The 25,030-nt window shown below is 31.7% G+C and overlaps 2 protein-coding genes across 3 annotated transcripts in view; one reads left to right on the top strand and one right to left on the bottom strand.

Annotated features, from left to right (window-relative positions):
- Positions 1–5,284, top strand: part of LOC108690643 (zinc finger protein 2-like) — a 7,997-nt gene extending 2,713 nt beyond the window's left edge. For both annotated transcript variants that reach the window (XM_018198035.1, XM_018198034.1), the window contains exons 2-12: positions 601–831; positions 918–1,079; positions 1,192–1,371; positions 1,633–1,961; positions 2,059–2,300; positions 2,443–2,623; positions 2,724–2,961; positions 3,077–3,217; positions 3,854–3,970; positions 4,675–4,827; positions 4,911–5,284. In XM_018198035.1, coding sequence (XP_018053524.1) covers positions 610–831; positions 918–1,079; positions 1,192–1,371; positions 1,633–1,961; positions 2,059–2,300; positions 2,443–2,623; positions 2,724–2,961; positions 3,077–3,217; positions 3,854–3,970; positions 4,675–4,827; positions 4,911–5,129 — 2,184 coding nt within the window. In that variant the 5' untranslated portion in view covers positions 601–609 and the 3' untranslated portion in view covers positions 5,130–5,284. The remainder of the gene's footprint in view (positions 1–600; positions 832–917; positions 1,080–1,191; positions 1,372–1,632; positions 1,962–2,058; positions 2,301–2,442; positions 2,624–2,723; positions 2,962–3,076; positions 3,218–3,853; positions 3,971–4,674; positions 4,828–4,910) is intronic.
- Positions 5,285–8,544: 3,260 nt separating this feature from the next.
- The window catches only part of LOC108690641 (midasin), a 22,326-nt gene continuing 5,840 nt past the window's right edge, over positions 8,545–25,030 (bottom strand). Inside the window, exons 7-20 of the mRNA XM_018198033.1 lie at positions 24,148–24,520; positions 23,686–24,003; positions 23,300–23,608; positions 22,910–23,134; positions 22,696–22,824; positions 22,050–22,194; positions 21,713–21,939; positions 20,739–20,950; positions 19,394–20,373; positions 17,922–19,039; positions 12,287–16,695; positions 9,664–12,096; positions 9,188–9,428; positions 8,545–8,752 (exon numbers count right to left, since the gene is read on the bottom strand). Coding sequence (XP_018053522.1) covers positions 8,576–8,752; positions 9,188–9,428; positions 9,664–12,096; positions 12,287–16,695; positions 17,922–19,039; positions 19,394–20,373; positions 20,739–20,950; positions 21,713–21,939; positions 22,050–22,194; positions 22,696–22,824; positions 22,910–23,134; positions 23,300–23,608; positions 23,686–24,003; positions 24,148–24,520 — 11,296 coding nt within the window. The 3' untranslated portion in view covers positions 8,545–8,575. The remainder of the gene's footprint in view (positions 8,753–9,187; positions 9,429–9,663; positions 12,097–12,286; positions 16,696–17,921; positions 19,040–19,393; positions 20,374–20,738; positions 20,951–21,712; positions 21,940–22,049; positions 22,195–22,695; positions 22,825–22,909; positions 23,135–23,299; positions 23,609–23,685; positions 24,004–24,147; positions 24,521–25,030) is intronic.

Genomic DNA, 25,030 nt, shown 5'->3' with positions numbered 1-25,030 from the left:
ATATATATATATATGTGTGTGTATGTATATATGAAACATGAGGTGACAATTATGGATGTTAAATAATTGTCTTTTAAAGACAATTTTCTTGTCGAATCTCGATAATGATTCAGGATGTTCTGAAAAACACTGTATTATATCACAATCTTGATTCAAATCTGTTCAAAACAAATTTTGCAAAGTGTCTTTAGAGATAGTTATATAATAGACCAATAGAAATATAATAACAATCTGGCAGATTGACTGTTGGCAAAACAGTAAATTTGCTATTTAATTTTAAATAATTTATTTAGCAATTTTTCCATTTAACAAATTACATTCTGATGGTTATCAAATTATATCACCTCTGCAGATAGAACACGAGGTTATTAATATACAATTGAAACAATTGATATGAATATCAGTTTGAATTTGCCTAAATGCTAATATTTTGCTTAATGAGACGTAATAAATAGATTTATATATGAATCTCTCAGAAAGTAGATTGATTAACGAGATAAAGAAGTTTTATTGCTAGAGAAGAATAATATTTCTAGCAGCAGAATAATATTTCTAACTTATATATCTAATACCATTAACAATAAAATATCTCATTTACAGTAGTGAAACATGATGGCTGATTTCGATAAAGATTCTATGCAATGTTGTTTGGTGTGTAACACTAAAGTTGGGCTATCTGCTAGAAACAGTATACCCATCTTTGATGAGTCTTATACCATATCTAAGAAACCACTTGTGGATGTTATATCAGCTGTTTTAGGCATTGATATTAGTCATGACTCTGTGCATTCTCCTATCATTTGCAAAAAGTGTTTTAAGCAGTTCAATGAGGTAAAAACAATTATGGTTTTTGTGATATAGTTTTTTTGACAAAAATTTATAAAATTGATAAAAAAATACTTTTTTTACCATTTTAGGCAGATGAACTTAAAAGTAAAGTAACGAAACTCAAAACAGAATTATGTAACAGCTATAAAAAGACAATTGAAGTTCACAAGTTGTGTGATATATTTCAAAATGAAGAATATAACGATCATGATTATACAGACAATACAGAAAGTCAAAATATTTTAACAAAGGTAAAATGCTATATAAAGTTATCATGATACAAGGTTACGTTATGAAACGCCGATTAAGCTAATCAACATTCTGTAAAGAGACCCAATTTAATAGTATAACTAATATTCATAGGAAGTGCAGGAAAGTGCAGAAGAGATTACGCAAGAAAAAAAAGAACAAGAATTGTTTATAGAACAAGATAACTCTTTACATTACTTCACAGAAGTTGAAGAAGAAGATGAAACAAGTAATTCGAATGATACAAAGAAATCAAAGAAGAGTAAAATTAAAGTAGAACAACCTCAAGAAGATGTATGGAAGAATTCATATTCTAGTAATATAGGCCTGTATTCAGAACGTGCTTTTATCGATAAAAGTGCGTTTTTATTTCTAAAATTCTATATATGCATAACGTAAATTATATATATTATATATAGCATGTTTTATCGATAAAAGCGCGTTAACATCGTTATGAACACGTTCTGAATACGGACTATAAATTATACATAAATTATACATAAATGTTTTTTTTTTTATATATATAATATATGAATTAATGACATCTTTTTTTAGATTGTATTTAGAAATGAATCTTCATACACCTGTTTGGTATGTCCAAACGACGAAGAAAAATTCACGGCAGATGCTAAACTCATTATAACTCACATGAAAGACGTACATGACTTACGTTTGTATATTTGTGATGTATGTGGGCAGGATTTTAGAAAGAGAAACGAACTTTCCACACATCTCGATGATCACGTCGCAAAAGAGGAAGGGGACTTTCAATGCGAAATATGTAATAGAATATTTAGTAATTTGCGATTATTCCGTATTCATAAAAGAATACATTATCCGCAAGTAAAATCATGGCCCTGTGAAACATGTGGAAAGAGATACAAGTATAGTATTATGAAACCCTATAAATAATAAAATATAAATAATAAGAAAAAAGAACAAATAATTAATACATATATTTTTTCTTTTTTTTTGCTTTAGTTCCAAAAATTTATTAGAGGAACATATAAACACACACACTGGTGTTCGTCCATATATATGTGAAATCTGTGGCAAGGACTTCGCATCCAAGTATACATACAAAGCGCACGTAAAAACGCACGAAATACGACCTCGTCCATTCGAGTGTACTCAGTGCAATAAAACATTTTTGAGCCAGCAAAATTTGAATCAACATGAACGAACGCATAATGGCACAAAGGAATTTGTATGCCATCAGTGTGGTAAGATTTATAATATTTCATATAATTAATAGATTTAATTAATAGATTTATTTTATTCTTTGTATTAATTTCGGGAATTAATTATCTTTTTTTTTGTTAGTATTTTCTTATTTGCTTTTTAACATCTTTCTTAAAATTAAAGGTAAGGCTTTTACTTCTGCACATAATTTAGAGGTACATAATATAGTACATACCGGATTTAAACCCTATGACTGTAGTATATGTGGTAAATCGTTTGCGCGTAAAGCGGAAATTCGTGATCATGAGAGAACTCACACAGGTGAGAAACCTTATCAGTGCGAGTTTTGTGGAGCTACATTTAGGTGAGTATTTAGGTGAGTAATAAAAATTAAAGGGTTATACAATTCTCTATGCTTAAATGAATTGGTAACAAACGATTAATATCGTTACTATTATTTGCAGTCAAAGATCGAATCTACAATCTCACAAGCGAGCGACGCATTATAATGATAAACGTTATAAGTGTGACGAATGTGGAAAAGGTTTTAAAAGAAAAAGATTATTGGATTATCACATAAAAGCGGCGCACACTGGTGAAAGACCGTATAAGTGTGATATATGTGCAGCTACATTTGTCTACCCTGAGCACTTTAAGAAGCATACACGTATACATACAGGCGAAAAACCATATCTTTGCGAGGTATGATCTTTAAAATTATTATTAGAATAGTTTTTAGAAATGTTTTTTCTAACTATTTCTCAATCGGTTACTTTTATTTTTATGTTTTTGTACTCATAAATTTGCTGCCTTTTAGGTTTGCGGCAAAGCATTTAATAGCAGAGATAACAGAAACGCTCACAGATTTATACATAGCGATAAAAAGCCATATGAATGTTTGGTGTGTGGCATGGGTTTCATGAGAAAACCATTACTTTACGCACACATGCAAGTTCAGGTAATATATGAGAAAGAAAAACATTTTAATCTATTAGCAAATTCTTTTTTGCTTCTTATTTTTGATATATTCATAATGATATAAAATATATTCATAATGATATAATGGTATAAAATCCACTTTATAGACAATTTATAATTCGCGACTAAATTCGGCACAGACTTCTATTTATAATTTTGCATGTTGTGTAATAGAAAACATTTGAAGACGTAAAATACTCATACAATATAGAAATATGTATCACTAATATGTATTTTTTATATGTGTATATTTTACTTTTTTAAATATTTTTTTATGTTACACAACATATAATATTATAAATAGAATTCTGTTCCGAATTTGATCGTGAATTATATCATCTAAAGTAAGCTTTATAGATTATTCTAATATACTATAATATAAATAAAAAATAGAATAAAAAACGGGCAATGATATTTTATATAATATCAATAGATCAATAGATCAATAGATCGAAATGTACATAGTTATGATATTCGCATTAATTATCGCATATTAATGCTCTTAATGGCTCGTTTTTTATTCTATTTTTTTATTTGTATTAATATTTCAAGATTTAAATATTTCAAGATTTAGTTTTTATACTATAATACATTTGATCTATAAAATATTATTTAGGGTCATTTGAATGATACCATAGTAGTAAACCAACCACGATTGACAACGGAAGAAGAGCAAGTAATAACTATTCCCAATAATAACGAACTACTAATGGAAAAAGTTGAGAATGAAGAGGTAATTTTGTGATATATACAGAAAAAAAAATATATACATATATATGTATATGTGGAAAAAAAAATATATATTATATGTATTATATATGTGTGTGTGTGTGTGTGTGTATATATTTACACACACACACACACACACACACACACACACACACACACATACATACATACATACATATATAGTGTGTACTTATGTTTAAGTTATTAACTTTTTATGCTTTTATGCATTCACAAATAAAAAATGTACACAAATATATATAAATACAAAACTACTAGGGATGTGCGGGTTTCTGAAATTACTCGAGCTTCGGATTCGGATCGGGAATTTTTTTCGGAGTCAGAACTCGAATATTTATAATGTTCAGATACCAGTAAATTTTAGATACCCGGAATATCACATTTGTGTCGTTAGATAGTTTCTACATTTATAATCACTGCTCGATTTTAAATTCGGGTAGTATTCTTTACGGGTCTTGAACATTATAAACATTCAGGTTCTCGACTTGAAAAAATTCCTGATCCGAACCCGAAATCTCGATATCTGCACACCCCTAAAACCTATTAAATTATATACATCGTAAAATATATATGTATACATGTGTGTGTGTGTGTGTGTGTGTGTGTGTGTGTGTGTGTGTGTGTGTGTGTGTGTGTGTGTGTCGTAAGGTATGAAATTTTATTATATATTATACATTGTTGCTTATTTAGCTTGGTGAAACTGGATTATACGTAACTGAACTGAAAGATCATGTTATTATACAAGAAGGGGAAGATCAGATATATAATGAAGAGGATGTTGTATTAAATATACCAGCAGAAGAAACCGTAACTGATGAAGTAAATCATCTTGTTGAAGATCAGGTAAAATAATAGAATTTTTTAAAAGTTTGGGGATGCAAAATAATTTATTATTTTATTACATTAAACATCGTTTTGTTTCATAGATAAATTTTGTGGAGAGTGAAGTTACTGCAGACGATTGTAAAGTTGAAACTGAAGTAGAAACGGTATACACTTATAACGAGAACGAAGAAGGCGAGACAATAGTTGTACCATCCGCTTCGCAAGAAGAAGATAAGAATGTGCGATTAGTACAGATTAGATTTCCGACTTCTGTAGATGGAGAAGGCAGAAGTTGGTTAAGCTTAGTACAAAATACTTGAATTAATTAATCAAGACGTTATATAATTTACTAGGTACAGAAAGTAGATATAGACAACACAGAATCTAAAATCAGGACATAAGACTGATGAGCTTTCTACAATAAACTGTTACTTAGGCTTTAAGTCTTAAGCCATAAGAAATTAATTATAGTCTATTATTCTTTTCACATTTGACTTTGATCAATTTCTTAAGACTTAAGCTTAGATAATAGTTTATTGTAGAAAGCCCATGAGTATTGTTAAATAGGCCGAGTTTTTAGCGCATACGTGATAATGAAACAATGAATACAGCTCTGATTATCTTACAGTTCTGATTAGCTGCTATTTTTTGCATTCTATTTTTCTGTTAAGATGTGAACGCGCTCTGAATCTTGGTAGGCTCGATCCAGAAGAAAAATAGTTAATTTATAAACATAATACTTATAAAACTGTACTGAAATATTATGAATCAGTAATATGAATCAGTAATACTGATTATGTAAGGTTGCAAAAATACTGATATATACTACTAGTATTACATTCAATATTACTAATCAGTGTTATGCGTGCATTTATACAATGCACGGAATAAGAAGTAAGGGTCATTTTAAGAGTAAGAAATTAACCAATCATAGTCGATTATTTTTCTCACATTTGATTATGATTGGTCAATTTCTTACTCTTACTTTTTATTTCGTGTAGCCGATGCATTATTGATCATGTAAAGATCGCATTATGGATACTTATTCATATATATTATTGAAACATTCGACGCACATGCGCTAAAAATTCAGTGTCTAATAACATTTGACACTTCACATTTTAAGAATGGAATCCATAAACGTTGCTCAAGTTTCGAGATGATTTTAAGCTACTTGAGTACAATATATCATAAATCAATCAGAAGGCTGGTATTCATAATCAGTTCTTATTTCAAGATCATAGTTCTCTCATTACTAGACATTACTTAAGTCTTATTCCAAGACTTAAGTAATGTTAAATTTATAAAATGAGGCTCGAAAGAATCTATCAGTGAAAAATATCTATCAGTGAAAAAACTCATCAGAGTCTACAGCAGCTGTTCGGATGCACAGAAAATCCTTTATTTTCGTGAATGTAACAAAACGAATAAAATAAATGAAATTAACAAAATTAAAATTCAGATAAATAATTTTAATGATTCTCTAATTGTTTCAGTTTTCGTTTTTCTTTTGAATGATATGATGAATTTGATGAGCGATGTGATTCTACTTTTTTGACGCAATGTATGATTCCAGTTTTACTATAAGTTTTTATATTATTATATAGGTTAATATTTTTGATAATCATTTGCCTATTCATTACATAGCTAATTTGACATTACTAATATTATATAGTAATGCATAAAAAAGAATGAGCTAAATTGTCAGGAATTATCTTGGAATTTGCGTTACTTATGTAATTTAGATTTATATTCTATATAAGGATCTAAAGTGAAGAGTCGAAACTTTTATTTTATTCGTTTTGTTACATTCACACAAAAATAAAGAATTTTCTGTGCATCGGAACAGCCGATGTAGTCTCTGACGGGCTTTTTTATATTTTTTTAAGTAATGTTTTAAGACGTTAATGCGGCTTTCTGATTGGTTCATAACATCTCAAGATTGAACTTAAGATGATCTTGAATATAAGAATTATGAATATCGGTCAAGAGTCGTATTTGCATTTTAAGACATTGCTTGAGCGGTCTTGAAATTAAGAACAAAAACTGTGAATACTAGCCTAAGTGCTTGTGAGAGTTTTTAAATATTTTTTAGATGTTTATGTCCCGATTTTGGACTTTGTGTTATCTGGAGACTGTTAGTTATGTATGTACTATTATAAAACGACAAACAATTATTATATTAAAATAACTTGTATGTGATTATTAATAGTAATATTCAGTACATTAATAATTTAACTCTTGTCTTAATTATTGGATCACTTTTGTAATTATCTTATGATGAATTTCTATATTAAAAAAATTCATTAATTTAACCCTTTAGTAAGTGTTGTAAATTTGCAGCGTTTATTTTAAAATTAAATTCAGGATCTGCAAATTAATTACATTCAAAAACTGATGATAGAAATGTATTTCGCATTGAACACTGAAGTATTTCTATCTGCTAGAAAGACTAGATATATCTCTCCTTGTACACGCGATATATATCGATAGTGCAACACATTGACTTTTTATGTGTCATTTTTTTTAACAAAAATCATGGCAAAAACGGTGAAAATTTTTAAGTAATTTTAGTAATTAATAGTAAGGTAATTTTTTTTTAAGACGCCATTAGGGGATTAAATAAAAATCGATGTACTATTCCGAGAGACTATGATAAAATTAAATAAGTTAAATTTAATGCAAAAGATGAACAGAAGATAACAAATTTAATATTAGCTTAATTTTTCATCTTAATCATATTATTGAGTTCCAAGATTTATCGCCATATTGAAGAAAGTCTGTAGTAATGTAGAGATTTTCAGTACAGTAAATTTTGAAACACAGCTTATGTAACTTATAGTGAATTCGGTTCATTGCGTATGATTTCTCATTATATATTGGATTAGTATTCATTAAAAGCGCTTTACATAAAGTACTTAATGCAGTGGTATAATATATCTTTAACAATGAAATAATATGTGAATATTTCATTAAATAACGTGATAATAACATTAATTGTTTAATCGTTTAAAATATTTATATGCTTTTACAATTAACTTTATTAATTTTATAATTTTTAATGTGCAAAATTAATTATATGTCCATCTTCTGCTATATCGCTGTATTTGATACTTTATCGTCGTGCATGTACTAAAAACCCGAATCGCCTAATCTAATGTAAGCAAGTGACTGCATTCGCTATTAGTCTCTTTCACCAATTTCGATTAACGATAATCGATGGTTAACTCAATCATGATTGCCATCGTGAGAGTTAAACACAATTTATTTCAGAAAAGAAAAAAAGAGATATTGTGATAAATTAAATTGCTATTGGCACTTCTGTTTGTAATTGAGTTATAATCGTTGATTAATTTAATCAGAAATTAATGAAAAAGATCCTTAGTTGTGCAAAGTTAATTTTTATTTAAATATCAGAAGATTTTATGATTTATTAAAGAATTTTTTTATTACTAAAACGTATTTATATTTTCGACACAATTTCGTTTAAAAATATATCTAAAAACTTGTGATATCATATTATGATAATACACACATACATATGCATAGACACTCTGCATAAAAGGCGTATCTTACATATATACATATATACTTATATATATTAGGTATGGGAAAAAGTTCGTGGCGCTTTTCCCGTTAGATGGCATTAAAAAACGCCATGAACTTTTTCTCACCTAATATTTATTTATTAGTTTTATATAAAGTTCAACTTTTATACTAATTTCTTAAGTCTGAATATTTGAAATTATTATAGTTCTTTTAAGTATCAATTTTTTCCGACTACTTCAAACCATTGGCGTAAAGCATCGCTCAGAACACCCGGTAATGTGTTTATGTCTCTAAGAATCATATAGAAAGGAAATGGGAAATTATCCATATACGATCGAATTCCTAATAATTTTCCTTTTTCAAATATAGGCATACGGATATCCAATATTGAATCCTGAAAAAAATTAATAGGCTATTAATAATAGTTTTTTAAACGCGTTTTTATAGTATTCTGTCTAAATAGTATTTAGACAGAATTATTATTATTGTAATTATTAACTTAGGCTGGATTATTCCATCTTTCGATAAACTTTAGTTCACTCTTTTACTCGTTGAATTGTTTCATCTTTTGATAAACTTCGACTTTAACTCTCTTATGCTCTTACGCTCGTTGCACCAACATTATTTTGACTTTAAGCGAAACTTAAAATATCTCTATCTCTCCTTCTCTTGACTTTAAAGAGAGAAAGTGAGTTTTAAGTTTCGCTTAAAATAATGTTGGTGCAATCGGGTCTTACACTTTTATTCTTGTTTATCAATTAGATAAATTATTACATTCATCCGAAAATGTAATAATTCTTCATCATTTTTAAATATGATTAAAAATTACCTTATTAATTGGATTGTCGACTATTATAAACACTAGAAAAATATCTACAAGTCTGGCTCTCCTGACAGCACAATTCACTTTTTCTTTTCCTTCTGAAAATATTCCTCTACCATCCGATAATACTACCAACAGTTTAGCATTGTCGGATGAAACACATTGACTCTCGAACATATCTACTGTAAAATCGACTAATTGTCCAATCATTGTCTTTTTTTGATCAAACCTCATTTCTTGTATTAGCCTATAAATAGAAAAAAAATCTTAAATAAAATGTAAAATTCCAATTATATTATTTAATAAAATCAATTAGGATTATTCTAAGTAAAACAAGATTAAACAATTGTAATTGACAAGTTTAAATGAGTAAAGTAATGACTAAGATTAATATCATTCATCTAATTTTATTTTCGGAGCCATATATATTCAATTTTTATTTAATTAAATATTAAAAGTTTATAGAAATTATATAAAAATACCTAGATCCACTTTGTTCTGTGAAAGCTTCTCCTAAAGGATGCAATACTTTTACTTGCTCCCCGAAGCTTATGACACTAAGTTGTCCCACTTCAAGATATGTCATAGCCTTGCTAATCAACGACAAGGATTCGAACGCCAATTCTTTCGAATGATTATCTGCCATGCTGCTGGAATCGTCTAATGCGAGAACGATCTGATAATCACGTTTCGAGGGTTTCGTGCGTCTGAGCCAGATTTTATCCTTGCGAAATTGACTAGCTATATAAGGAATGATTTTTCGCATATTGATGCGTTTGCCTGTCTTATAATCACCCTTTAGTCTCGATGCTTGCGTGGGCTCCAACACCAATCTTAATTTTTCGGATAAATCCCTAGCAGCTGCATCTGTAACTGAACACAAACAATTCCATGCAGCTGTAGCTTCTTCTGTGGAAGGCACTTGCGTCCATTCATCCAACATTCTTTCCATTTCGTATCGCTTTCTTTCCACATAATCAGAGTAAAGATTATTTTCTTCGGTATTCCATTCCATCGTATGAAATGTAGATTCGTTTCCTCTCTCCACTTTCATTGTCTCTGCTGTTTCTCCTTCTAATTCGACTGTTGTCTCTATTTGATTGTTTTCCATGTTTCTTTTACCATCGGAATCCTTTTTGGATTGGTTATCTGCAATTTCAGAGACCTTTTCGGGTTTGTGTTCATTTATTTTATCATGTGTCACATCATTTTCCTTATCTTCATGCATTTCTACATCCATAATGTCGTCCTTTTTCTCTTCTTCATTTTTATCCTTATCCATATTAGAAGCTTGTTGTTTGATCTGATCTTCTGTTGCGGCGTCGAGTGTGTAATCATCGAATTTCTCGGAATCCTTAATGTGTTGAGCCATCTCAACCTTATTATCATCGGCATTGCTTGTATCATCTTTTTTATCGATCGATACTTCGTCTTGCGTGTAAGTCGTTTTTAATTTCTTTAGCGTCGACTCAAATCTGTCCAACAGACTGCGATCCTCGTTACTCTCACCCAAGTTCTTCCTCTTCTCGACTGGTTTTGTCATAGTGTTATTTTGCGGTGACGAAACAGTTTCCTGCTTAGATGATCCTGAATGCCCGCTTTCCTGTTGTGCCGATTGTGATTGACCTGTGCCTTTATCAATATTATCCTCTTGAGTATTCTCAGATAAAGTTTCCTGTTGATTTTTCGTATCTGATTGTTGCGCTACTGTATCACGTGAACCTTTCGTCGTTTCTTCAATTTGTTGTGTAGCATCCATTTCTTTGCTCGCATCATTTGCGCTCGGTGCTGCCTTTTCTTGTAGTTGTTCTTCCTCCACTTTTTTATCTTGATTCTGCTCTTCATCTTTGTTCTCAACTTCTGTATTCTCATCACTTTTTTCTTCAGTTTTCTTATTAGTTTCATATTCTTCCATTTTATGTTCCTGATTTTCCTTATCGGTATTACTGTCGTCTTCGTCCTCACTAGAATTCTCTTCAGGATCATTTTCTTTAATCTCTTCAGATTCTTTCTTGAGTTCTAAATCTTTTTCTAATGGCGGTTTTTTCATCTCATCGATATCAAATGGATTTTCATCCTCGCCACCGTTGTCTTCCTTACCGTTTTCATCCAAATTTATATCTTCTGGTAAGTCAAGCGGTTCGGGTTCCGGTTGAGGTTGAAATTTGCCGTGATAAGGATTAATATGATCCTCATCTACTTCTGGTTCATTCAACTCATTAATTTCTTTTTTATTTTCCTCTTGCCGATTTTCGTCATGATTCGTATTGTCATCATCATCTTGTTTTCTCTTACCGTTATCATCCCTCGCACTCATTTCTTTTTCACCGATTTGTTCGCCTGTACCTTCCTCTTCATTTTCCGACTGCTGATTGTCCGTTTCGGATTCTTCTTGATCATCTCCCCAGATTTCTTTATCAAGCTGCTCAGCACTTTCTTCAATTTCTCCCATTTCTTTATCCAAATCATTTTCTTCGTCATCGTTACTCTGCTCTTCATCATTGTCATTCTTTTCCATATCTTGAAGCTTGCTATCGAAATCCTCAGATATGTCGATTCCTTTCTCCTCTTCCTTACAAGTTTTATCATCTTGTTTCTCTCGTTCTTGATCCGCAGGTTTTGCATCCTCAAGTTGATCTTCGGATTCTATTCTATCGGAAACATCTTTCGTTCCTTCACCTTCGACTAAACCCATCCCGCCTTTTTCTGTCTTTTCTTCCGATTCGTTCATTTCGCTTTCTTCGAGATCTAAATCTTTTGGCACGCAGAACCCATTTGCAGCTAAATCTAAGAATACATTTAATTGCAGGTACAATATTTTACATGTAATACGGAATGACGCTACTTGCTCGTTTAAATAAAATTGAACGAACAAGATATATTGTTCCAATAGAGGTAAACATTTTAAGAGCAACCTGAAAGAAATAATAATAGATTTTTATTAATTTTGTGAAATTTGTAGCTCCTACTTCATGTTAGCAAAATTTTATTAATATTTTTATTCATAGGTACAGAAAAATAATATGCTTCTTTTTAATAAAAGTATTGAATAAAAGTATGATTCTATCAAGAAACATTGTCAATATTAAATAGAATTATTGTTACCTGATACAATGATTTGCTGATTGCGGATCATCGAATTTACGTATTAGTAGCAAAAGATTGGAAAATAAATTATATATATCAGCCAGCTTTAATTCATTCTTTATATCCCGTTCGAGCAATTCAACAAGTTTTACAAGTTTCAATTTTTCTTCTGCTTCTTTCTGTATGTTGATATTCTCCTCATTCGGTTTTTTATTCATATGCAACATATCTTCTTTGATATCTTTAAATTTCTTCTGTATTACAAGCAATATTATATTTATTAAATGTTTTAAATCTGATTCATATCGTTCGATAATGTAATTTCCTTTCTTCAATTGCTCTTCATTTTCAATATCTGTGGATGTTTGCAATTTTTTGAATAGCATGCAATTATCCTGAAGGAAGCATTCCATCTTCGTGTCTAAAAATGCTATATTTTCCCAAATAGGATGCACAACATCCAAATTCTTAAATAATAGTTTTATATTTTTAAATTGCGCTCTTAAGTCTTTGATTGTAGTACAGCATTGCTCCAAGAATTCAAAGTGCTTTGAACTTGCAAATGAAATATGAGTAGATTGTTCAAAATGATCTACTGATAAGACTTCAAATGGCATAAATAATGTGTGAAAACGTTTTGCAGTAGCTTTTACTGAATTTAAACTATCCTTCAACATAGCATTTGCATTCTTCCAAATCTCGTCATTTTGAGAGGCGGTAATTATAGGAAGCGCATTTGCATCTAACGTAAGTTTGGCTCTGTTCGGATTACTTGATGATTCCACGGGACAGCATTGCAAAAACAGCAGCAGTTGTTCAAATCCAACTTCCAACGTAATCAGCAATGTCTTCAGGTTCTCTACGCGTTTCATGAACGAATCGTTACTCGAATTGCTTTTGTTCTGTCTTAGCATATTTAAATCTTGCTCGCGTGTTTCGGACAAATTTAAAATCTGTGCACGAAGTGACGAGAAACGATCGAATGACTGAACGATTGTCATTTTCTGCATATGGGCTATCAGCATTAAATGCGCGGAATATCCTCGGCAACGTTCTATATTCTGCAATCCTAGGTCGGTCTGATTTGTGCTGAGCATCGCATTGAGAGCATTTAATCTGATGAGAGACTTATAATAATATTTTTCGCAGCCTTTCCACTGCGTCAGCATATTCTGGTCAGCTTTCTTCAGTTTAAAATATTGACCGATTGTGGAAAGATCCAAAGGTGATATTGTAAAATCTATTACTTTATCCACATTATTCTTCAATGTCAATATACCAGTGCGATAAGATATGCCCATTTGAGTTAACTCCTTGAAATAATTGGCGAGCGTCATTTTCTTCTGTTGCAAGATACTTTTCGCCTGAGACTTCTGCTTATTCTTCGGTAGACTTCTATCGATGTTTATTTCCCGAAGACGTACGCTCTGTTCCATGTAGTTTTCAATAAAATTTTCGAATTCTTTTCGTACATTCGGATAAGAATTTACCAGGATTATTTCCTTGCATAGACAAGGAGCCTTTCTGGCCTTCGTTAGTAACGTAATAAGTTCGCTTGTAAATTGTACTTTCACGTCTACAGACTGCGAAGATTTTGTTATGATAAAATCTTCAGGTCTCGTTATGTGCTTATGATGTTCCTCATCATCCCAGATGCCTTTGCTTATCTCTGTACTGTAAGATGCCGATTTAACAGTCAAGCAAGAAGACACGGCTTGCTTTAGGGCATTCTGGAACTCCTTTACTAATTTATGCAGAGTTCGATGCGTTTTCTCAACTGTTTCTTTCACAGCCCAATAGCTAATGTCGTTCCATCGTGCAATTTTAACAAAGTCCTTCAACTTCTTTTCGATGGGCGCTTTTAAAACGGCAATTCTCGCGTTCACATTGTCTACGAACTGTTTGTAATAATTGTACACGTTCCATAATATGGCCAAAAGTTCATTCTTGTTATCACTATCATCAAAATAATATACATGACAGTGGAACGTCAAGAGAAGATCTAAGCACGATTCGAATTCAACAAGGGATGACTGGTTCATGAAATGCTCTAGCGATTCTATGAATTTTTGCTTGGTGATAGGCTCATCGTTTGTTTCCTGAACATTATCCTTTTCAGATTTCGTAACGTAACTCTCAATCAATGCATACAAAAAGAACCACCATTTGGACGTATCCGATCTGAGATTCTCATATGTTGCATCAAGACAACCCTTCCAGCAAGACAATTCCAGTTTTCTCCAATATATTATCTGTTGCGTTAACTTTAACACATGATCCGTCATGCTGACGCCACTGTGTGCGTTCTCCTCCCATTGATGCATCTTGACAAGCAACAACTCCAAACCTGTTAGAAATCTGGAAATAGGTGAAGTAACCGAAAATGTGTAAATCCTTTCTATTATACATCGTATCGATCTCAGAGTGGGATGTTCTGGCCATTCTTTTAGCAGATTATCAACATGATTTAGGATATTCTCGCACAACGGTAGGCACTGCTTCACTTCCTCGACATTGCAATCCTTGTAGAAATCGTACGCTCTCATTCGTCCTTCGGACCATGTGTTTTCTCGCAAAGTTCGATCTGAGCTTTTCTCTTGGCTCGCTTGCAACCCCAAAGTAACCAAAAAGTTCAAGCTGTTGTATAGTTTGACTGCGAGTCCTTCGCTTAAACTCGACAGTATGTTATTGAGCATCCCGTATATCGTGTTATATCTTTGAATCAGAGACCCGATGTAATTCGTTGAATTTGTCAAAGCAGAATTGTTGCATATCCACTTGGTCGCCATGAAGGACTTGACGATATTCGAGTGGATCTGTTGGATCTCTCTGATATCATCCTTGGTGATAAGACCGCTGAAGTTTGACTCCGTTTCGTCCAATTGGGTTGATATACTCTTCTCGTTGAGGGAAGGTTGCGACTCATCTTCTATATCGTTAAAGTCCTTTTCACGATATGATGGAAATAGCTTGCGAATTTCCAGAGCAATCTCTTCTTCCTCCGTCAATGTATCATTGTGACTCTCAATTTTATTTTTGTATAGACTGTCTCTCTCTACGGTTCGTTTCTCTTCCTCCAGTTGTTGTTGCTTCCAGATCAGAACTATTTGCTGTAATAATTTGTTCATGTCTCGCCATAATGACTTAGTCAGACCTTTGTTAAGAATCACGTGATTGTGCAATTCATATAAACCCGACTTGAATATTCGGAACTGCTCTTGCATCCTGACAAACGTGTCCGTAGAGCATGAATTCTTGCCAACTAGACTCCTCATATTTGTGGAAACACATAAATCACTCAGATTCAAAAGATTTTCTTGCTGCAGGCCGACTGTTGGGAATCGAATCAAGTTATATATCAAAGATTCGAGATCGGCTTCTCCATTTTTACGCAGAGATATCAACCGTCGGATCTCGTTAATTAGTATGAAAACACCATGATTTAACTGAGCCAACGCTGTCAACAACGGAAGAATTACATCTGGATAAGCCGACAGATATTTTGTTCTGATCTGCTCGGCGAATCGTTGCACTGATAAGCCCCAAATTTCCGCTTCTCGCGAAATGGTCTCCGCATTTGTCAGATCGGTTAATTCACAATCTCGACTGATTTCATCTGCGATCATATACAGATTGTTAATGTGCTTTTTCACTAATGTGTAAGAACCTACTCTGTTCCTGAAATCAGCGCTATCTTTGCTGAGCGAGGCGAAATTGACAGACGCTGGCCTAAACGCTCTCAGACAGTTGAGATCATCTCTCATCTTCAGCAAGCGCTTCTCACAGTTTCTCATCTCTGCAAATCTTGGATGCTCATTTGCTGCTGATATTCCCAGAATACGATCTTGCAACATTGTAACGTATATCGTTTTTCTAAAATCGTTGATGTCTTCCTCTAAGTACTGCAACTTCAGTTCCACTTTATGCACGGGATCGATGAGATCTAAATTTCCAAAGAGCATTAATTGTATATAACCAAGTATCATCCACCCTTTCCCTCGTTGAAGCGTTTTAGAAAAACTTTCTTCTTCATTCTCATCATCGATAATATTTATCTCGTTATATGCTTCATGCAATTCTTCGACCGACTTGAAATAATCACTGGATTTGATATCGTCCGCGCAATTCTTAACTTGTTTTTTTATGTCGTGCTCCATGTCCATTTTGTGGATCGTGGATGAATATAAATGCAAGTAAAATTTTAATGTTGCCAAATCATTGTTGTTTGAATTGCATTGTTTATTTGTTAATGAGATACTATTTCTCCACAAAATCTCATTTAATAACTGTAGCTGATTAATTTGCGCCGTATATGTTCCGAGTGCAATCGCGGGAAGAACATTTTTTTCTTTCTCTTGGTTAGTTTTGTTTAACATTAGTTGCAATACTAGGTTCAAAAGAACCGGTCCACCGACATGGCATTCTATCTACAAATATATAATATAAATAATATAAACAAATTATAACGTGATATATTTTTAAACGAGAAAATTTGAGTGTTAAAAATTAAATATTAGTAATTTCTCTCTATATAATAATATATAGAAATCTTATAAGTGTCTCATTTTAATTGACCATCTTAAATATTTCTTGAACAAGTACATTTTAAGGAAAAATGCTTTAGACAAAAGTTTTGTAACTTCAAGGGGGACATAAGATAGTACCATTGGTGTGACCTTAAGTGGCTTTTGCAAGGCTAGGTCAATGTGATCGAAGTTTTTTAAAATGGTACCCTCTATTTTTCAGTACGTGTTCTTATAACATACCTCAAGAGCTTTCCAAAACACTATAATAAAATATTTTTTCATGAAATATTTTTTGAGTTATATGGCTTGAAAGTTACAGTATCGCTGGCATAAGTATTACTCAAGGTGCTCAAATGATGGCTAAGATCTTTTGAATGTTCAGACAGGACCTTGATAATATTTGTTAAGATCAAGATCATTAGAAATTTCTTTTGTTTTCACTTTTACGTAAAAATGAATTTTTAATGCAAAAATGAAAATAAGAGAAACAATCTCCAGTATTTCAAACGCTATCAAAATCATAACACTGAACAACATTCAAAAGACATTTTTTAGGCACCATTGTTTGAACATTTTCAGTAGTGCTAATGCCGGCGATACACTAACTTTCAAGCCTTATACTCAAAAAGTATTTCATAAAAAAATTTTATTATAGTGTTTTGGAAAGCTCTTGAAGTGTCCTACAAAAATATGTATTGAAAAATAAAAGATTCAATTTAAACAATTCAAATTATCCTAACCTTGACAAGGCCAAGGTCAAACCAATTGTACTATCTTATATTCCCCTTGAAATCACAAACTTTTGTTTAAAACATTTTTTTCTCTAAGTGCACTATTCAAGAGAGAGAGAGAGAGAGAGAAAGAGAAAGAGAGAGAAAGAGAGAGAGAGATTTGAAATGATCAATTAAAATGGGATATTCTGTATAGAAATTATTAATATTTAATTTTTAGCAATCATAGACTCGAATTGTTAATTACTAGAGAATATTTAAAACATAATTAATATATATAATTATTTTATATAATACAGTCATAGATATACTTCGTTGAATTTTATTCTTCAATATTTTAATTATCTCTCAAAACATTTTTCAAACTTTCTCATTTATTATATAAGACTAACAAACCTTGGATTCAACGTAAGAAGTTATTGATTTTTCTACATCTTCTTCTGTTATACCGCGCCAGTGCAAAAGACGGCTCGTACCCTTAAAAGCATGAGATTGCTGAATGAATTGTGCGAGACTGCAAAACAGTTCCGGCAGCAACAAGAGCTCTGATTCTCGCTCAACTCCAGTCATTGCGCTCAGCAAACCCATCAGATCGCTCGGTATACTGACTACATCCGCGAATTTCGCAAGGCATTCCGTTAAAGTGATATCGGAAATGATTACTTCCTGACACATCTTTCCCTGCAAAGTACAAGCGAGCGACAGAAATATGTACTCATAAATCGGCCACAAAGGTATCCTCGCATTCAACTGCATTATTTCCCTCTTTGGAAGAGAGTGTACTTTGTTTAGAATATCCTCGATTTCCGTAGGAACTCGTAGACGAATGTGACTCTCGTCACAGAATCTCTCTACCTCATGAACGATCCGCAACGTCGTTTCGTCGATCGACTTTCTGGAGTAAACGTCGCTCCATAAAGAGATTATTTGTTGTCTCATCGCTAGTGCGTCTTTCAACTGCACGGATATAATCTTCAATTCTTGTTTCAGAGTGCTATTTCCTTCATCCCTCATATCAAAATCTTTCGTTATTCTCATCAGCTTCGATTGCACTTCCATGCTAATTTCCGTGGAGTGAGGCGATGGAAGTGTCAAATACTTCTTAAGTTTCTTGGATATTTTTTTAATAGGATCGTATACAGATTCCAACTGGTTGTTTATATGGTCCACAATATCTCGTAACTGTTCGATTTCGCTCATAGTTTCGTTTTTACTCAAGGATGTTAGATTGCGTAGCAACTTCAATAGCCATTTATAATGTACTCTTAGCAACACAGAAATCCGATCCAAATTCATAAATACATCCTTAGACTTTTTCGTTTTATCTATAAGTGTAAATTCGCCTAATGTTTCGAATCTCGTGAACCATTTCAATTCTTTTCTTAAATCAATATACTCTTTGATATTTATATTTATATCTTGTAAAATCGCATTAATGCAAGACCTCGTTTGTTCAAGGAACTGCACAAAATACATTATGAGCGGTTGGTTTTTTAATTGTGAAAATAGCTTACCTGTAAGTGAAAAATTCTGTTAATATAATAGTCTATCCAATAAAAATCGTATTTTGAAAAATGACAACTAAAAAAAAAGTAATAAATAATAAATCGAACAGATATTCTTACGAATTAAAAGCACAAATTTTTATTTATAAAGTAAATTGTTTTATATTCTGAGTAAGATCCATTTTATTATAGCAGAAATGAAACATTGTATTATTTATGATTTGATTTAATTGTAGTTTGTAACTTTTCTTAAAAAAAATGACTGTTATATTCTTCATTTCAAGATACGTTGATATAAAATTAAATTATATATTATTTATTAGATATTAATTTATTCATTACAATTTAATCTAAAATATTTACCTTCATTTACAACGCTAGAGTACAGTTTTATGGATATCAAGTCTTTATTCTCCATTTTCTTTGGCGACATATCTTTTTTTAGAATCATATTGTACGCATATAACAATAATAATAATTTGTTCGTGTCTCTGCAAGTATTGTCATCGTTATCACTTGTTATTCTTCCAATGAGTTGCCACAAATCCCAAGATAATGAACTTCTTGCATTTGTCGATTCGAAACAATATAGTGCGATTACTTTCGCCATTAGCGCACTCTTATGTTCAAGATCATTAAATATCGCTTTTCCTCGCAGCATTTTCGAAATAAATTCCTTTCTGAGTGACGCGTCGTCTCGCGAGGATTGTTCGTAGAAATTCAAGAGAAGATATGGTAATATATTAACAACGTCAACATCCAATGTAAACTTTTCATCTTTTTTAAGACCACAAAAGTTGTTCAATGACTTCGTTGTAATAATATTTCTTGAATCAGATTTTAGAGAGGATTCGTATATCTTAACAGCGGCGTTTAACAATAAACTTTGTTGTCTAATTATAACGAGTCTTGAATTATCTTGCAAATTTCTCACACTCCATGTGGCGGCATTCAAATCGATCACCGAGATTTCTTCATCGCATGTGACACGTCGCTTAACAGTTTCATCGATCAGAGAAGTCAGATGTTCTCTGAATCGCGAATCTCTCGGTCTAGGTTTTATATAAACATCGATGCATGCGTTCCTGATCGATTGCTCTACAGAGAATCCACGTAGCAATCGTTGCTTCACCAAGAACGCAGTGTGCAACAAATCAACCACATTGAATTGATCCCAGGCAATCTCTTCCGACATTCTATCGTAGATCTCTAGTAATGCATCCCGATGCGTAGATTTTATAATACCGGTGTTAAACAACAGTGAGTTGAAATCGATTACATTCTTGTCGACATTTTCCTTCGAGTCGAGCATATAAATCTCGACGCCTCTGTTACGCATGGCTCTAAAATCATCGGTCATAATTTGTATTACGCGATAATGTAAATTATGTTATTACGATATAATTAATATAATTTCCCCGGAATTCGTAAAATGGTTTTAAATCTTCTTTACGATTATATATTGAATATCGCATATTTTTTTAAATATTCTATTTTAAATATTCTAATATAAAGTTGTTATTTTGCAAATTTTTTTTTATTTCATCTGTGTTAAATAAATATATTTGCGTTAGGAATATAGAAGAATTTATGATCAATATAACATTTTTGGAATAAAGTAATAATTTAATTTTTTATGCATGATTGATTATAACAAGATCATATGATTGATAAATTATTAACTTACAGATATCGAGAGATAAGTTACCTGGAAATTTCGCCGTATCGGGAATTCATAGTTAGAAATAGACGGAAATTTTCATGCGGCTTAATAGTAACGACATTACCATTGCTATCAATGCCTCGTTCACCAATACAGAGAACACCATTTGGCTCTAACAATCCATTAAGTCTGTCTAATACAGCGGAGCTACATAGATTAACTTGATCGATAAGTAGCCAAGTACCATCTTGTAAGCACTAAAAGATGACTCCGTTATTGTATTGCTTTGAATAAAATGAAGTTACATCTTCATTTAATGGCTTTGCTAATTGAAAAGTAGGATTTTATAATATTAGTCTACCTGTTTATCAAAATGGTAATATAGCTTTTCCGAATGAAGATGAAAATTGTAATTGTATAAAATATATATAAAATGTTATATAATTTATTTAAAATATTTTATATTTAGTAAATTGTTAAATTGTAGAATAATCACATAAATATTTATATTTCATTTTAACTTGACATCTAATATAATAATAAAAAAAAATGATAATATAAAGTAGATATATTAAGTAATGAAAGTTTCTAAAATCGATGTTTATAAATAATAAAATATAGATAAATATATAGATATAGTTTCACACGTTGGGAAAATTTCAAAAATAGCAATTTTTTTACTATTAAAACTTATGCAATATTTACATTATTGTGTGTTAAGACTAATATTAATAAAAGTTTGAAGTAAAGTTTAAGTAGCGCAACTTTATCGTTAGCGCTATGTACATAAAATATGCGAAGTGTTTGTAAAAACATAAGTTCGAGGATTACAAAATATGAAAAATAAATTTAAAGTAACTTTTTCAAAATATTTTCTACATGTATGTAAATATATAAGTACTTCACTTATGGTACTTTACAGTACCGTATAGTAATGGCTTTGTAATATAGATAATAATAGAAATGTAGCTCTTTCCTTTGACAAAAAAATCTATAAAAGCATGTTATTGATGGAATACCTTTACTAACACACTGTCTACCCATTCGAATTTTCCACCAGCATTCAAGCATTTATCTTCTTCGACAAAAATCGACAAATTCCTCAACCTCGACTCGATATTTTGTAGCTGCGATTCGCGAGAAGGTTCCCAAAGCTTCATCGCCGATATTAATTTCAACAATTTCTCAATTTTATGTAAGAATAATTTGGTTTCTATAACCATTGTTCTACCGGCGACGTTTTCATCTGGCGACAAATGGACGACGAGTGATAAGATCTTATTCCAATACAGAAAATTAGGTTTCTTCGTTTGCCGTTAGAAAGAAAGCCTTTTCTAGTGATCTCGTTTTACTTACCGAATAAATGTCGTACTTGCTCCAGATGTTCATGAAGTTCGGTAACTTGCTCCAATTTATCAATAGTTATCTTTGTTTGCAGACTCTCGATAAGTAAAGTCGCTACGTGCTCAAATAGTTGTTCAAGATGCCGATTATAGTCCGTCTAAAATAATAAGAAAATAAATGATTAATTGTTATCATATAATGAATTATTGTTAATTAAACTATCGATTAAATTGGCTAAATTCTATCGGTTCAAGATAATGTTGTCATTAAATTGAAACTAGTAGAACCAAAATCATACCAAAATCATTTACTAATGCAGATATCAACGACAAGCTATGCATGTGTTCTACTTAACGCTTGCCACGCTCTCACTCAAGCATCATTTATCCTTTTAATGAACACATTATATCCTTTTGATAAACATTTGATAAACAAAGATAAACAAAGATAAGAAATAATTCCACGCGTTTGAGCGTTGTGAGCGTTATATAGAACATAATCAATATAAACTGCTATATTAAATCATTGAATTTCTTAGGAAGTTTATGACTGAGAACAAGCAGAGAATGATCGCTCTTCGAATAATAAAAGGTGGATGGCTTCTGATAAACACATTAGCATTTAGCTAACATTAATATTAAATATTTGTTTCACTTACCTGTTCAAAGCCACCTAATATTTCTGTCGTGTCCATTGCAGAATTTACGGTAATTGATCTCAGTTTTTGGCCTGTTAAAGCGGCAAGTAAACGAACTACACTGCTTTTCCCGCTGCCTGAAGTACCAACCTATAATAGTAAATTTGACCTTATAAACTAAAGATAGAACTCTAATAAAAAGTATTCAAGGATACAATATTTATGAATAACTTACAAGTATGGACATCCAATTCATTTTAACGCATTGCATGAGACTCTTTAAAGTTCTTTTCTGATCTCTAAGTATTAACAAATTAAAGTCCTGGGGCTCGCTGCAATTTTTCCGACTTAACATCACTTCACCGATGACAAATTTGTCTGTTGTGATGTGCATGGGCAGTTGATTAGGTGGAAGAGGATATTTTTCAGACGAAAACATTTCTTGATATATCTGATAGACCTGCAAAACAAATCCAAAATATGGATAGCATTCTATTTTTAAAATATTAGAATTTAATATATTTTATTTTAATAAAAGCAATTTTCTTCCATACTAATTTTTTTCTGTTATTTTTCGCTATTCTTGATTTTTGAATACAATTTTATAACAATGATCGCGATTTACCTTTTGTCGATCTTCATTAGTTCTCATTCTATTAACATAAATGAGCTCTACACTGTCTCCTGGATTAAAATATTGTTTATTGTCGCGAAATTCGTTAGAAGCTGCTTCGATAGTCGTTTCGCACCATCGGATAATATCTCGAAGATTCATTTCCCATGGAGAACCAGTATGTCCCCATACAATGCCAGCTTCTGACGCTAATTTATTATTAAACTGCACCATGTGATTGATCAATTCTATAGGAAGTTGTGGAAATTGCACACTGAGTATAAACTTCAAATCGTCTTCCATTAATGCAGCTACAGAAATCTGCAAGAACAGGATTATAGAAAAATTTCGAATTATAGAAATTATTTTTGTAGCATTGTCATATGTTCAGAATGTACCTGAGTAAATCTATTTAAAAAGGATCTTGGTAAGCCTCGTCTGGCTCCACCTTGCCGCAAGGGATTTTGACAACCGAACAACCTTGTACCAGGTTTGACTGAAAATGTTTTTCCTAATTCGGGAACGTATATTTCTCCTCTGTGATCAAAACATGCATTAAGACCTTCTAGGACCGATTGCGAGGCTAAATTTAGCTCGTCGAGCAGAATCCAATATCCGGCACGCAAAGCTCGCAAAAATGGACCATCCCGCCATGCAAATTCACCACCTTTCCCGCCTTCTACGGGAAGATCGGCACCAAACAAATCTGACACATCCTATAGAACACGATAGAAGCAACGTTATTTAATTTCTGATGATGAAAATAAGTCATATTTCCGATAAAATAAGCTATACATTAATTATTTAGAATATGAAAAATATTTAAAATATGATAAAAATAATGCATCGTTTTATAATACCGTTTGATCGCTTAAGTTGATTCTGAGCAAAGTATGCCCTGTAGCTTTCGCGAGTGCAGAAACCAGACTTGTTTTTCCTACACCTGGACTTCCTTCCAGAAGAATCGGTTTATTTAACTGCAATGCTCTTAGCAGCTTTAATGTATTCAATTTTGCAGTAGGAGTTGTAAATGTAAATGTATAATTCTCATAAAATATATAGGGACCCTTTTTAATATAAAACGGTAGTATTCCAAATATGTCTGAAGCATCTACAATGATATTTTCATTTATAACAGGAACTTCCATGTTAAGTTCAGATTTCATTGTATTTTCAATCTCTGACTTAATAAATCGGAGAGCAGCCTCTGTAAAGTCTTTTAATTTGCTGATACTGAAAGTAAATAACAATCGTAAACAACAATTAGAGAGCATTGAGATTTTTTTTGTATTATGTACATCAAAGTAAATAAATATTTATATTGAAACTAACTCTTATTTGAGAAGATTTATTAAATATTAGATTTAAAATTAAGATGATTAAATAGTTATGTACAAAATTAAGATCTTGGAACTTCAATACAACTAGAAATTAATATACTTAAAGTATCTATATATGATATAAATATACATGATATAAATGTCTATATATAAGCCTCTGCAACTGTTAATGCATAAAATATATATTCATATAAACTACTTGTACTTACCTTTCGAATTAGAAAAGATTTAAATTCAAAGTCGAAATGTTTTCCGTTAACTACATTTGATAAGTATAATATATTACAATTGTTTCTGAATTATATCTTATCTTATGAACATATATAATTCATGCCCTAACAATCGCGCAGGCTTACGTAGACATTTTACTTATTGGATTTATTCTTGGAGCAACAAAACTACT

Source organism: Atta colombica, unplaced genomic scaffold (assembly GCF_001594045.1).
Source record: "Atta colombica isolate Treedump-2 unplaced genomic scaffold, Acol1.0 scaffold34, whole genome shotgun sequence".
In the NCBI taxonomy this organism is placed as follows: domain Eukaryota; kingdom Metazoa; phylum Arthropoda; class Insecta; order Hymenoptera; family Formicidae; genus Atta; species Atta colombica.
Note: the sequence above shows the minus strand (reverse complement) of the source record. Positions and strands in the feature narration are given on the sequence as shown.